Source organism: Oryzias melastigma, linkage group LG24 (assembly GCF_002922805.2).
Source record: "Oryzias melastigma strain HK-1 linkage group LG24, ASM292280v2, whole genome shotgun sequence".
Taxonomy (NCBI): Eukaryota; Metazoa; Chordata; class Actinopteri; order Beloniformes; family Adrianichthyidae; genus Oryzias; species Oryzias melastigma.
In genome coordinates this window covers 850681-865573 of record NC_050535.1, presented here as the reverse complement: position 1 = coordinate 865573, position 14893 = coordinate 850681, and the positions used below count along the sequence as shown (strand labels likewise).

At 39.9% G+C, this 14893-nt stretch overlaps 1 protein-coding gene across 1 annotated transcript in view; it reads left to right on the top strand.

The window, feature by feature from the left end:
• The window catches only part of nmbr (neuromedin B receptor), a 55533-nt gene extending 52314 nt beyond the window's left edge, over nucleotides 1–3219 (top strand). The window contains exon 5 of the mRNA XM_024291164.2: nucleotides 306–3219. Coding sequence (XP_024146932.1) covers nucleotides 306–468 — 163 coding nt within the window. The 3' untranslated portion in view covers nucleotides 469–3219. The remainder of the gene's footprint in view (nucleotides 1–305) is intronic.
• The last annotated feature ends 11674 nt before the right edge of the window (nucleotides 3220–14893 follow it).

The following is a 14893-nucleotide window of genomic DNA, read 5'->3' as shown; positions in this document are numbered from 1 at the left end:
TGTTAACATCTTGTAAATCTGGTGAATCTTGCTTTTTCTTTCACAGATCTTTTCCGATATATAGAAACATTAATTTCTTCTCCGTGGTCAATTTCCCAACGTTGGTTGAGGGACCCCAATCTAACGTCACTATCAACCCCAAATCCCTGATTGGTCAAAATTCAACCAGTCACAGAAACTTGTGCAGCTACACCTGAAGACGAGAGTTTTGAACACATATTTAGATAGACTCTTCATTGGAACGCGTGAGAACGCCACTTCAGACGTTTCAATCAGTTCACTTGGAATTTCTCTCTCTCTGTCAGTCAGCTGCGATGTGGCCGAGGTCCCCATCCCGAGCGCCAGGCCAGCTACCTGCACAGCACCTCCCACATCCGCCTCACCTCCATCAAGAAGGCCACGCCCACCGCGACCATCATGGCTCCTGCAGCCAATGGCACTGCCAGCAAGCAGGAAGCGGCGCTGTGAAGAAGCTCGCGTGTTCCTGGAGATTCGGGGAATGTACGGGACTCCTGGGGGAGAGTCCCCGGACAGTTGAGACGAGGATGAGAAACTCGAGAAGCATTTCCAAAAGTTGCTCCACCTTTCTGGACTCCATCATTTACATCATCGACCTGGCAACCAAAACAAGAAGTGCCTCTTGGAGTTAAAAGAGAACAGAAAAAGACTAAAATAACTCTCTCTATATCTATATATACTGTATATGACACATTTGTTGTTGTTCTGCTTCTGTTGAAAGTTGTTACAGAATTCATTCCCTTCAAAAATGACGGTGGAACCAAAACGACAGAACGAAGATCGTGTGAGTTCCTCTGATGTTCCAGCTTATGTCTCTGTGCGGAATTGTTTACAGAACAAAAGCGTTTCTTTGCTCAGCGGCTAAATTACTTTCCAGGGAGTTGCTGCTCGTCTTTATCTGCTGGACATCAAGTGTCAGAGTGGAAGAGGTGACGTTTCCGAGAGAATCTTTGGGGACCTTCTTTCCCTCCAAAACTTCAAGCTTTTAAACTTCTGTGATGATTTCCTTTAAACTCATGAAAGTGACCAGCAGTTCTGAAGTCTGAACCCCTAATCGAACACCAGATCTCAGGTCTGTGGTGTAAACAAACCTGCTTTCTGAAGGTAGACGTCTGACGGGAAAACTAATGTGAGAGGATACAGCATTAAAGTTGAGATAATGTGAGAGAGGTAGAATCAAGCTTTTTATTTCTTTTATTCCTTTGTTTCTTTCGTTTTCTTTTGTTCCTCTGGTTTCTTTGTTTCCTTTGGCCCTTTGGTTTTCCGTTTTTTTTTTCGTTTGTTTGTTTCTCTGGTTCATTTGGTTTCTTTGGTCCCCTTGGTTTTTTTCTGGGTTTTTTTGGTTACTTTGGGTTCTTTGGTTCCTTTGGTTGCGGCAGACCTGTCCAGGGTGTACTCTGCCTTCGCACAGAAAGGGGCCGGGTTCGGCTCTGGCAGCCCTGTGACCACAAAAAGCCCAAAACAGTTTAGAAAATGGATAGATGGATGGTTCCCATGGTTCTCCATAGTTTGTTAGGTCCTTTGGTTTCTTTGGGTTTTTTTTTTTTTGGGTGTACCCTGCCTTCACCCAGAAAAGGACAGGGTTAGGCTCCAGCAGCCCTGTGACCCCAGAAGGGACAAAGCGGTTTATGGATGGCTGATTGACATTCCTGGTTTGTTTGGTTCCTTTGGGTTCTTTGGTCCATTTGGTTTCTTTGGTTCCTTTTTTTTTTGGTTCCTTTGGATTTTGTTTCTGTTTATTTTTCTTGTTTTCTTTCTTTGGATTCATTTGGTTTCTTTGGTTTCTTTGGTTCCCTTGTCATCTTTTGATCCTTTTTTTCTTCAGTTTCTTTGATTATTTTGGTTTCCACCCAGCTAACATTTCAACTCGGGCTCCATAGTATTTACCTGTGTGCTGAATTAATGGATCCCAAGTTGGTTCATCCTCAGGTTCCATAGAGGCCCAACATGTTTTGCCCACTAAACTAAACTAAGAGGATTTGCCACTAATTTTGGTGAGAACCAACTGGGCTCAATCCATTACACTCATAGGACCCAGAAGAGACCCAGAGTCCTCACAGAGAGGATAAGTCACTGAGACCAGGTTGGTAAACGTTCTACCAAACCTCTTTTTTCTGAGTAACTTCTGACAGTCATCTGTGTCTATCATTCTTTCTCTACATAAACGTGAAGGGCTGAACTGACTCTCTTCTCATGAAATCCTCTTCCCACGAGACAAACTGGAATTCACTGAACTGACCGACATGATGCTTTCATTAATCTTTCAGACCTTTCCTCCATCTCTGTTAGACATTTTTCTCTTGATAAATTCTTTTTTTTTCTTTTATCCCCCATTGGTTCATCCAACAAGACCTCTTCTGAGAAAGTCTTGCAGAAACTGTTTTTTTTCCTCAAGTTTTTGGCAGAAATGTATTTTCAGGTTTCAGTGGTCGGTTTCCTGCGTGTCCCCTGAGGGAAAACCTCCATCTGTCACGGCCGTGAGCAGCCATTCCACCAGTTTAACATTACAATGTTTCCCATTGACAGTGATGTTTCATAGAGATGCAGAACAATACTTTTCTCCTAAGTGACACGTTTTTCTTGTGAGCTTTAAAGCGGATAAAGTGAACTTTAATTACAGATGTCTTTGACACTTTCCTTTATAATTAATGGCCATATTTTTACATTAACTTTTTGTGTGTCACTCCTGACCCGTCGGGCACTTCACTTCCTCAAGACGCAATTAATTAACTGCAAGTGACTAAAATATCTTTTCAATTATCCCAAATGCATAATTTGCACCTTCTTTCATTACAGGAATTAACATGTTTATTGAAGTGCTGTGAAATTAGTCATTACAGCAATGAATGCTGGGATTGCATCGAGCTCCAGCATGCTTCTGAAGCAGAAAATGTGCAGCAAACATTGGCTTTCTGCCCAAAAAAATAAATAAAAAAGTGATTGAATAAGACAAACATTCATGGTGGGTGCACAAACTAACAGAGCCATGCATATGAATGTCATCCGCTTTGTGTTCCTGCTTCAGACTGTGAGGCTCTGACTGGGATGTGTACAGTGCTCCACTTCTCTGGTTTTATCTTTAAAAAGTTCCATGTGTTTTCTCGGTCGTTCCAGGCATGCTCCTTCTGTTCTGTGCTTGAAAAGTTCACAAACATGTAATAAAAGTTCCCCCAGCGCCGCCATTAAACAATTCTGAAATTATTTGTTTTCATTTCTACCTTCAGAAATCTCTGAGACGGCGTAACTGCTGGTTGTCACCGGCAGCCCTCTGCTCTGTAAATGGATGATCAGACATAAGTGGGGCAGAAATTGCAATAAGTAGACGACTATCAAAGCCCTTAAATGTGGTTTTGTAGGCTGTAAATACGCCGATAGAAAACGGCAGGAATGCAGTAGATGGACGGCTGACTGAAGGGCTGGATGACAGATTAATTAGAAAATCGGCCGACTGATTCATTCATACCGTTCGATGGGATTCACAACAGCTCTTGAGCTCCTAAGTGGTTCGGAGTGGAGCTCCGAAGGCGGCGGAGAAGACGCTTTAATGTTTCAGGCGGCAACATGAAACAATAAAACTGTTCAGGAGATGTAAGATTCAAACCTGCATTCTAACTGGAGGTGTGAGTGGTAGACATCTATTAGGCTCCAAAGATGGAGATAAAGTCAGGAATGTTTAATAATCATTGCGAAGTTTTTATTGATGTTTATCTGCTAATTATTCCTGTGTAATAGAGATGACCTTGCAGCACATGAAATAAGACTCTTTTAATTTTTCATACGTTGAGCTTTAAGGAGATCATCTGTAATTCCATCCTGATAAAAAGTGGTGGATAAATGAGGTTTAGAGACGCTGAACGGAAAGTTTTCTGAGGTTTCATGCAGACATCTGCTGGGGCGGCAGCATCAAAGCTGGTCGGTCAAAGAGACTCTTAAAGAAGGCTGGTTCTGAGCGGAGGATGAGTCTGGGACCCTGGAGCTGCTCAGACAAGCGTTGCATCAGGTGGAGCTCATGAACACCACGCTCAGTGGGTGGGGTTGTTCAGGCTCCAGATGCTCCAAGTGGTAAATCTGGCCTTAAATTCTGATTACTGGGTAATAAAACCAGGTCAGATTTATTTACCTGGAAGACTGCAGACTCAGGGGGAAACTTAAACTCTGACACTTCAATATTCACAAGAGAGCTGGTGCCGACACCAGGAAACCCCTGGAGGACCTCCCAAACACCAGAGGGCGACAGAGGGGGAGACCAGTGCATGACAGCAGAAAACAGCCTTGACTGCTTCATGACGTGTTGCTCGTTTCCAATCAATCATATAATCCAGAACTCTAGTGAATTAAGCAACACCTTGAACAGCAAAATCATTAAATATGTTTTTACATAATTGAAAATGTTTCTTTTTTGAGTTCTGCTGTTTGTGGAGGTTTTCCTTCCTAGAGTGGAGGGCTTTTTTTTTCAATTAAAAAAATTCTGGATCTTCCTTAAACCTTGACACTTTGTCCTGGATTTTCTGGGTCATCCTGGAACACTGTGACGATATATAAAAAAAAGAAAGGAAAAAAAAAACATGACATTTTAGAAAACAAAATACAATTTTAGAAACCAAATCACTAAGAAAAAAATCAAGAAACAAACATTAAAATTCCGGAAACAAAACCATCAAAAAGAAAAAAAATTCAGAAACCAAAACATATCAAACAAAAAATGAAAAATAAAATCTGAAAATAATACAAATTTCCAGAGGAAAACACATCAACCAAAAAAGAAAACACAATTTTGGAAAACAAAACAAAATTCCAGAAGAAAAAGAAACAGACAAAAAAAAAGAAAATCCAGAAGTCAAATGTATAAAAAAAAAGAAAAAAACATTTAGGAAAACTAAACAAAACATAAGAAAAAAAAATCAGAAAACGAAAATAATTTCCAGAAATCAAAATGAAATGTAAGAAAAACAAGATGAGAAACTGTAAAATGTTGTTACTACGGGACTTCACTGATTGGATGATGACATCAGTCCATCATTTCAACAGAAAGTTATTTTCTGGATTCTGGAGGTCATCATCCAAATATACTTTGATTATACATCATTCAAAGTAAACTACAGACCGTGTACATGTACTGTAGGAAGTATACTCACTGAATACTTCTTTAGTCTAAATTGGAAGTTTACAATCTACAGTTAATAAAAAGTAAACTTGATACTAGTGCACTTAAACTGACTACTTTTTGCTCAGGGTCTGTTAACTTGTGGCTGCAGAGAAATGCCCCCCCCCCACCCCCCAGCTGATGCAGGAACTGCAGGAGCTGCACAGGTGGATGCGGCCAACCTGACGACAGACAGCTGACAGGCAGGAACAAAGATTTAAATCTTAAAAGGAGACTTGGCAGTAAAAAATCCACAAAGCTCCTGCAGACCGCAGCAGTCGACACAGCGGAATCAGTGATTTATGCCCAGCAGCTCCAGATCTGCTGCAGACCGAAGACACAAACGAACAAAATCATTGGTTGTTTTGTTTGATTTCGCTTAAATATTCTGTTATGTTTTATTCTATTTTGCATAATTCCAGGAAATGTGGCACATTTACAGATTAGCTCCAGATTCTAGGGGCCCAACGGTGTTTCAAATAAAAATAAAATCAATTCTTGTTGTCAGATTTTGGGCAAACATTTTAGAAATTCAGAAACATTTCTAATCAAGAGATTTAGACATCTTTTAATGTTTTTAAATGTACTTGTTTAAAATAAACAAATAAACAAATAAAACATTGTCTTAAAATAAACTGATCTTTCAGGGATGAAGTTCTGACTGAGTTAAAAACTTGTTGCTGACCTGCATCTCTGCTGCATCCACTCGTGACCAGAATAATGAGCATCAAAGTGCCCACAGTTTGAATTCTTTATGTTTACCTTCCTGGTTTTTGTGGCCCTAATCTGTGGATCCTGTAATAGCCCGTGAGCCGTTCCGATGGACGCGGCTCTGTTTATGGCCTCCGGCTGCAGGAGGAACTCATGGATATAGTGTATGTTTGCATGTTTTATCAGACGTTTGAGGTTTATGTGCTGATGTAGGCTGAGATCTGTGCACTTTTTTACAGAAACTGCATCTCATATTTGTGGCTATTGGAATAAGAACCTAAAAACATGCAACAAGGCCGAGGGCTAAATTCATCACCAAGTTTAAGGTTGAATAGATCAATATCTTTATCATATTGTAGCCAGGATATAAGGTAATGGTCACAGTAGCTGAGAAAAAAGCAAGCCACAGTCAATGATTGGTTGACAGATTACATAGTTTTTTATATTTACTATATATGTGACCAATTTTTCCAATAACTGACAGTTTTCTGAAACACTTTCACTCTAAAGTCAAGGTAGATGGCGAGGAAAGATTCAATGTAGAAACTTCAATGTAGAAATAAACAGCTGTTACTAAGTCATTCTATTGTTAGAATATCCATAATAATCAGGACGCGGACCTGGACCGGACCGGTACCATGACCCTGGAAAGTTTTAATGTCTTCAATACGAACTGAAAATTCCTCAGAGTCTTAGGTCTCTGTTCTGATACCCCGTCCTGATGCTTCAATAGGGATACGGCACAGATTGGGAAATGCAGTCCAGGAGACCCAAAGATAATAGGGAATAGAGACCAGGACACCCCTCAAACACTTGGTAATAGAGTCCCGGAGGACTTCCAAACATCACCCGAGACGCTGGAGACCCATCAAAGGCCTGAAAACCCTTTAGATGTTGTAAAAAGTGATGTAGGGACCCAGGACCAAGAACCTGGCAAATTGGGAAGTTGGACCTGGTAGATATTGAGATGGTATCAGGTAGGAGCCCAAGACAAAGAACCTGGAGATCAGTGATTTTGGACCTGGAAGATACAGTGGGATGGGTTAGGGAAGCATGACTGAGAACCTGGAACTGTACTGGTAGACTGAAAAACCGGGTTCTGGAAAGTGGGTAGAGAGCTCATCTGGTCACCAAAATCAGGTAAAACACGCTTTGGATCCCGAGCCAGGCTCACTCAGGAAACCAGGAAGAACCGGCATAAGAATCTCATTGACTTGAACTCCACAGATCAAAGGCTGGGTCTTGGACCCGCTGCATATTATTCTAAAAGCCCAGGGTTGAGCAAATGGATCCTAACCTGATACTCATATCCTAACTTGGTACTTGAATCCAGTACTGGTTCCCTAACCCAGTACCGGTTACCTAACCCGATACTAGTACCCTAACTCAGTACCTTAGTCTAGTATCGGTTCCCTAACCAAATACTGGTACACTAACCAGGTACCTTAACCCAGTACCGGTACTCCAACCCGATACTGGTATCCTAACTTGGTACCTTGACCCGGTACCAGTTCCGTTACTGCATCCAGCACAGCAGCACATCAAAAAATGACGAGTTGGGGACATTCAAAACGTCAAAAAGTGATGCGGAGAGAGCCTGAACCAAGCGTCCATATATGAGGAGTTGGGAATGAGAAGGTGTAGGCTTTTAAAATTATAAACTGACCAATCAGATAAAAGTAGGTGGAGCCTACTGGCCCCCATATCCAACCTTCAAAACCATTGACAGGCTTTGTGTACCCTGCTTCCTTGTGGTGGGGGTGTGGCCTTTCTACCAGATCCCTACTGGTTTGGTTGGAGCTGGAAGTAAAGCATTATCTATGGATGACATCAGTCTCGCTCAGTCCAGTTCTAATATACAGTCAACGCTTCAGCGGTTCTGTCTGGAAGTTAGACGCTATACTGCTGAAGATCCGCTCTCAGAGTCCGCTCAGCGACGGCCTCAACAGTCGCCACTCCTCCCCCATCACGTTAGAATTTGTTTGAGAAATCAAATTTACGGTTGGAATATAATTGAAAAGTCATGGACTGCTGAATGCACAGATGAATAAATCAGCAGAAGCAGAGTCAGGAGTGACTGAGGGAGGAGTATTACTGCTGTGCTCCTCTCTGAACGTTCTGACTGATCTCTAGCTGATGGTGTGCTTTAGCTCTGCTCTGTAACGCTGGATTTGTGGCGTTTCAACCTCATTAAACGACTCAATCTGCAGGTCAAGATCTGGTGATGAACTGATCAATACTGACCACAGCTCGGATCTGTCTGAGTTTTGACTCTTTCATTTACCATGTTTTTGGATTCAGTCTGTCAGGAAACAGAGCAGTATATAACACAATGTTTTTAGATCTCTACGCTAAAACAGTCTCAAATATGACTAAAAAACATGGATCTTAGACTAATGGGTAGTTTGTAGTGCGTAAACCTCCTTATTGTCTCCATCCATAGAAACCAACAGACTCAGAGTGAGTTTAGTCTCACTCTGATCATCTTCTGATTTATTTTCAAAGCATTCCCAGTAAAGTTTTAATCATGATTATGTCTTATTTAGGCTAAATTTAAAAAGAAAGTCATTTTTAGGACATAGAAATTCCCCTCTGAGTAAGCAGAGTAAGCCTGCCTCCACTTCCCATCATCCACGTATTAGTGCACTCTCCCACTAGCTTACAGCCCTCACAACCCAACCTAACAGCAATATCAGAGCTATCCAGTTCAGATCCAGATTCCAGCTCAGACGAGGAAAACAAAGACGTTCATGGATGCATCTGACTCAGCGTATTTTCAATATTAATCTTTATTTTCTCGATATTGTCAGAAAAAGCCACGAAAACACGTTAAAATCACCGTTAAAGGTGTCTTTACATTGATGACATCGTCACATGACTTATTGTTCAACAACAAATCCTCATTTTTGAATGAACATTTTGTATTTTAGTAACATGAGAAATGCAGATTTCTATGGATTTAAAGTGGATCTGTGACAAACAAACTTAGAAATGTCTGTGAAAGCAAACATCCACTGGTGAATTCTTCTGAATTGATGTTAGAAGAAAGTTCGCCGAGGGCATCAACACAAAGACCAACCTCCTTCTCTTCTTTTATTTCCTGTGACGCAGCTATAATACTCACTGAAGAGTCCCAAATCTCAGCCTGTGAACGAGCATTTCTTTATAAAACTTCTTTCAGGTCAAACGTTCTCTTCTTGGTGAAGACGAGTTTGAGGAAGATGAAGATTGAGCTTTCAGGCTGTTGACTCTCCGACATTCTGGCTGATGACAAACACCTTTGATGCACATTTAGAGACACAGCTGTCCTAGAAACATCAATGGAAAAATGTTTCTTCTCTGTCCTTCCACCTCATTCAGTTCTGGGATAGGCTCCAGCATCCCTGTGACCCTGAGCTGGAGGGAAGAGAGTTCAGAAAGCAGAAGGTTGGGTGTTGTTTGGATTTTATTGGACTTCTGTTTGATTGAACTCCTTTGTGCTCTAAAAGGTTTTGTGTTTCTCTTGCACACAATAACCAGAAGTGTTTTAGTTAAACTCCAGTTACTTTTGTATGTCAGCGACCAGAGTTCATTTTGACTGATTTGAGTCCAGACTGTGACTGTTGGTTTGAAAACAGCTTCTTTTTTATACATTATTCTAAACCAGAAATTGAAAAAAATCTGGATTTTAAGACATAAATACACTAGATCTAAAACATCATAAAGCGTCTCCATTAACTGACTGATCATTTTTAAAAACCTTTACAGTTAAAATGATGATCAACAAAAAGACATGTAATTAAAAGGTACAAGATTTTTTCTTTTTTCTTTAAAGAAACATTTTGGGACCAAATCTAACTGCATCAACAGTTTCTGTTTTCCTGTATTTTTGTTCCCAGAAAAATCGTTTATAATCTTTAAATTGGACCAGTTTTGTCATTTCCTGTTAGAAACTAAACATTTGAAATTGCTGTTAAAAATGTTTGGTCTACCATGTAATTCAGTGTTTTTCACCTAAAAGTAAAAATGTTTTGACTGGTTTCACCGACTCAGACAAACTAAAACGGTTTACAGACAGACTCGTCTAATCTGGGAAAATGGTTGAACTAGAAATATTGGAATTTTTATGAAATCATATTGAAAGAAGAATATGATGACTTATTTAAACAAAGATGAGCCCTGAAACCTTCATCAGAAAAGTCCTCTGGATTCCTGCTTCCAGACATCATTTCCTGAAGGCTCTTTTTCTCGAGGTTCTCCCGCCACATTTCCATCCAGGACCAACAAAGGCTGCGGCCCGATCGCAGCCCGGTCAGATCTGAGCTTGTCACCTTAACCTGCGGCGACACGTTAGCATTCAGCGACGCCGGCCGCCTCCGACCACGCCAGCTTCTGTTCAGACGCTGAAGCGGCTGATCGGATCAGAGGAGCCAAAAATGTGAGCTGGTGCTGAAAATGAAATCAGAGATGAAATAGGAGGTAATGGGAAGTGATGAGGAGGCGGAGCCTCTGTCTCCAAGTGTTTCTGTCTCCAGAACAACAGATTCTGTCGTGGAAATTATAAAGAATATAAACGTGATAAAATATCTCAAACATTCACAGCTTTGCATTTTCAACCATGAATACATGCTGTATAGACTGATAGAGGTTTCTGTGGTTATATTAGAAATATACATCATTCATTTATTATTTTATATGAATCTTTTTCAGACTCAAAATATCTTTATATATATTATGTTTTCTTTATTTTTGTAATTAATGTATGAGTTTATATTTTTAAAAAGATGTTAAACATGTATATGTCTTCAACCTTTTTTTATCAATTCTTTTTTAAATAAAATAAATCAATCAACCAAACGTGATTATTCATGTTGTTATAAATGAAAAACGACCATAAAGACACAAGATGACAGAATCACAAAACTATCTATTAAAATAGAAGAGTATCTGAAATGTTTATAAAATGTGTTTAGAATGTGTTTTCATTCTGTAAATAAATTGTTTGAAAAATCAATTTATACAAACTTTTTTCTAGTATGTTTTTTTTCTATACTTGCTTGGATTTCTCGTTATTTAAACTACTGAATGCATAGATTTATATTTTATTTTGTTCATTGTATTAAAGATGCGTATGGTTGTAAAATGTAAAAACTGAATCTTACATTTAAAATAAAAATCTTGCTTCAAGCAATTTTTTTTATTTTCCGTCTTTCAAGAAAAGTACTTGGTTTTTCAAAACCAAAAAGAGTAGTTTCAGAGCAAAATGTCTTAGTGACTAAAATTCTTTTTTTTTTAAAGAATTATCTTTGACGTATTTCAAAGCAGCCTGTTTATACAGAGCAGTTCTATATTTTACTCGTCCTTAAAGTTCCTTTAGGACGGACAGAGGTGATTAAACAGGAAACAACAATGAAAAAGATCAACAAAAACAAACAGAAAATGAACACTTAAAAAGGAAATGTAAACAGAAGAAAACAGCACAACTTAATGAATCAGACGGTTGTTTTGTGGCAGATCAGACCTTTGGAAACACTTTAACAAACAAACATTTGATTTTAACAACACATTTACATTTACTTACAGAAACACACCATGCAGCCTCTGATACAGTCTAACCAACAGTTCCCGTCTTCCTCTACAGATCCAAGACCTCCAGGGAAGACAAATGTTAATTCCACACGTTTCTAAAGAACATCAACCAAATCCTGTGAACAGGTTATTCCTCTTGTGCTTAATGAAGCGTTCGGTCCGTCTCTGTGAAACGTCCTCCAGCTTTTACCGTCCAAACGACCAGAAAGGGTCAACGATTTCCAATTTACTCTAAAAGTCGTCCAGAACTTTTGCTCCAGCTGATAAATCAAACATTTGAAAAAAGATTTCAGTCTCAGTTTTTACATGTTAACCCTTTCAAGTCTGAATTTATGTCCAAATGTATTAAACATATTCCTACAATGCTAATGGAAGTCCTGACTTTGATGGTGTTTTGAGTTTCCACAGATAACCAAATATTTTCATTTTCCACTTTCACTCAACAGTTACCGTCTGAATGAAAGGTGGAAATGTTCTTTTCTTGAAATAGACTTTTTTTCAATCTTGTCCTGCTTTGATTGCAGAATGAAGGCGGTAAAGTCTCTGAACTGCAGTCCAGACTCACAGAGTCGGTTTTGATTAAAACCTGCAGATTTGGTGTCGGTTCAGTCCATGACGGGCCGGGCCGACGAGGAGAAAGAGGAGAAAATCAGAACCAAATCTGATGAATGAAGCAATCTGGAAGCGGCACAAGCTTTCATCCGCTGGAGCGTCTGCGGCCGGCGGGCCGTTTCCTGCTTTACATTCACAGTAATGCGAGGTGGCTGAGAGCCAGGCCGCTGCGGCGCCGATCGCACGGGGTGTTTAAGAAGCACTGGATCAGAGACGATGTTCATTACCTGGCAGAGCGAAGGCTCATTGATCTGTCAGCGGCTGGTATTGAGCTGAATGGAGTTAAATCACCTGTCGGGTCACTCCGCCTCAGGACGGACCGTCTCTATTTCTGTCCTTCAGTTCTGCTCCCTCCTGATGTCTGTATACAGACATACGAACAGGTGCTCATCTGTTTGGCGTCACCGTCAGGTATTTGGTAGTTTTAGTCTGCACAACAGAAATGTTTATGAACCTTCTCAGATAAATGAACTTTAGGAACAGATACATAGATTGACATTTGTATCATATTTCATTTTCAGACCCTTATTTCATTAAAACTTTCCCTAAAAACCCATTAGATATAACTCAGTCCAGCGTTTGTCAACCTTTTATGAACCAAGGGACACTTTAGCCTCCACGATCTCATGTGCGATTTTTATTATAATTGAGGCAGAAAAAACTGGAAGTTGCTGCTGTTTTTCCTACAAATTGCAATAAAAGTTTCAATAATATTTTTCAACTAAATTAGTTTTAAAAAAATCTCAAGCAGTTGCTTTTCTTGTGTTACTTCACAAAACTAAAACAAGTTACCATTTTGACCCAATGCATCATGGGAGATGTAGTGCATGTGGCGCAGATGCCGGAGAGACTCAGTTCAATTTCAATTCAATGTCATTTCTATAACCCAATATCACAAAGAGAATTTGCCTCATTGGGCTTCATGCAGGTAATTTTACAGGTGCAGAAAATTAGTCACAAATATGAACAATTGCTAAAAACTTAACAGACTAAATAAAATGGTTTTCCCTGTTATCCTTAAGACACAGTTAAAGCATGTTAAAGCTGTGTATCAATTTAAGACAATGAGTAAATAAGGCACTTTTTATTTTTTTAATTCTTCCGAAAACTTTTGCATCTTAAACTAACATTGCCTTGAGTGAAAATGCACCAAATTACACAACATATCATAATTGATGCAATCCACACCCCATAAAAAGTTATATTAAATTACTTTAGGGTTTAAAAAACATCTTCATTCTGAAAGTCTGAATTTTCTGTGGATTCTTTGAAGTCGTGGGCTTTACAGGGTTAACAGTCGTTGCATCTCATACAGTCATTTGCTGGTTTAGAATCAGAAATAATATCAGTGACAAAATGCAAACCAGGAAATGTGACTAAAGGAGATTAACTGGAGCTACACCGAGATAAAAGCAGCCGACGTGCTAAGTAATGTGTGCTAACAAAGCAGCTCCCTCTCTGAGTGAAGCTGCTGAATAACAACACGGACAGAGATCAGGCAAATGGGACCAGAGTGCCTTCAGGAGAACAGCTTTGATCCGCAGCAGCTGTCGGCGTTGCAAACCTTCAAACCCGACGTTAAAAGTGATCCAGTCGTGATTTTCCTCTGAAAAACGCATTTCTTCCTTATAAAATGAGCGTTAGAGTGACGTTTCCAACAGATGTGAAAAAGAAGTGAAAGAAGGCAAGCTGTGAAAAATGTTCTTCAGGCACAGCGTGTGAAGGATTGGACTGAGTGAACAAAGAATTCTATTGTATTAATATGGTACTAAATAACTGTCAAACCAAAGGAAAACTGAAGGAATAAAGAAATGAATCTAACTGACACATACAGTAAATAAAACCAGACGTTTCATGTGAAAACGTCGTCTATCTGTCCTGTACGCTTTGGGTTTTTGGGTTGTTCTGGTCCATGGACGGTCGTGGAGGAGCATCTCAAGGTGAGCACAGGTGTGTAGGTTCCCCTTGAGGGTCATAAGGCCACCTTAAGAAACATCATGGAAATGGAACGTACCGTTGTTGTGAGTACGGTGAGTGTATCGTTGAGTATAAGGACAATGGAAGTGATGCGTACTTATGACGTCATACGTGTCCTTACACCACTCTAGTCGTTAGTAAGGTGTGAGTACTGGCTCCTTACTGACAAATACGTGCACAGGGTGTGCACGTGATACGTATGTGCCTATAGGGCAGGGGTAGGGAACCCAGGTCCTCGAGAGCCGCGTTCCTACATGTTTTCCAACATACCCTGCTCTGGCATGTTCTTATTGGCTGGACACACCTGAACCAGTCCCTACTCATGACTGAATACCTGATATACTGGAAAACATGCAGGAAGGCGGCTCTCTGGGACCAGGGTTCCCTACCCCTGCTATAGGGCGTCCACACACACTTCCTGTACACTCGATTGTCTGATTTCCTCATATCTAACAACTCAGTCTTACGTGTTCTACACAGTGGCACAGATAAGTTCTACTCGTCGTGTTTGTAGGAGAAAGATTACTGAGTTGGATCCAAAGAAAACCATACTTACTGTAAAGCATGGGGGTGGAGACATCATGCTATGCGGCTGTTTATCAGCAAAGGGATCAGGATCACTGATCCATGTAAAGCATGGGTGTCAAACTCAATTGCACAAGGAGCCAAAATCCAAAACACACCTTTTATTGAACAATTTAAAATTTTTTTTTTATTTTAAAACCATAATTTGTTAGCATATTTATGAACTTAATATATAATATTACCTGTGAAAATGCTAGTGTGAATGCTGTAAGCTGAATTTGGCCGCTGAAGATGCTGAAATTGATTGTTGAAAACACTGAAGCTAAAATATTAGCTAGA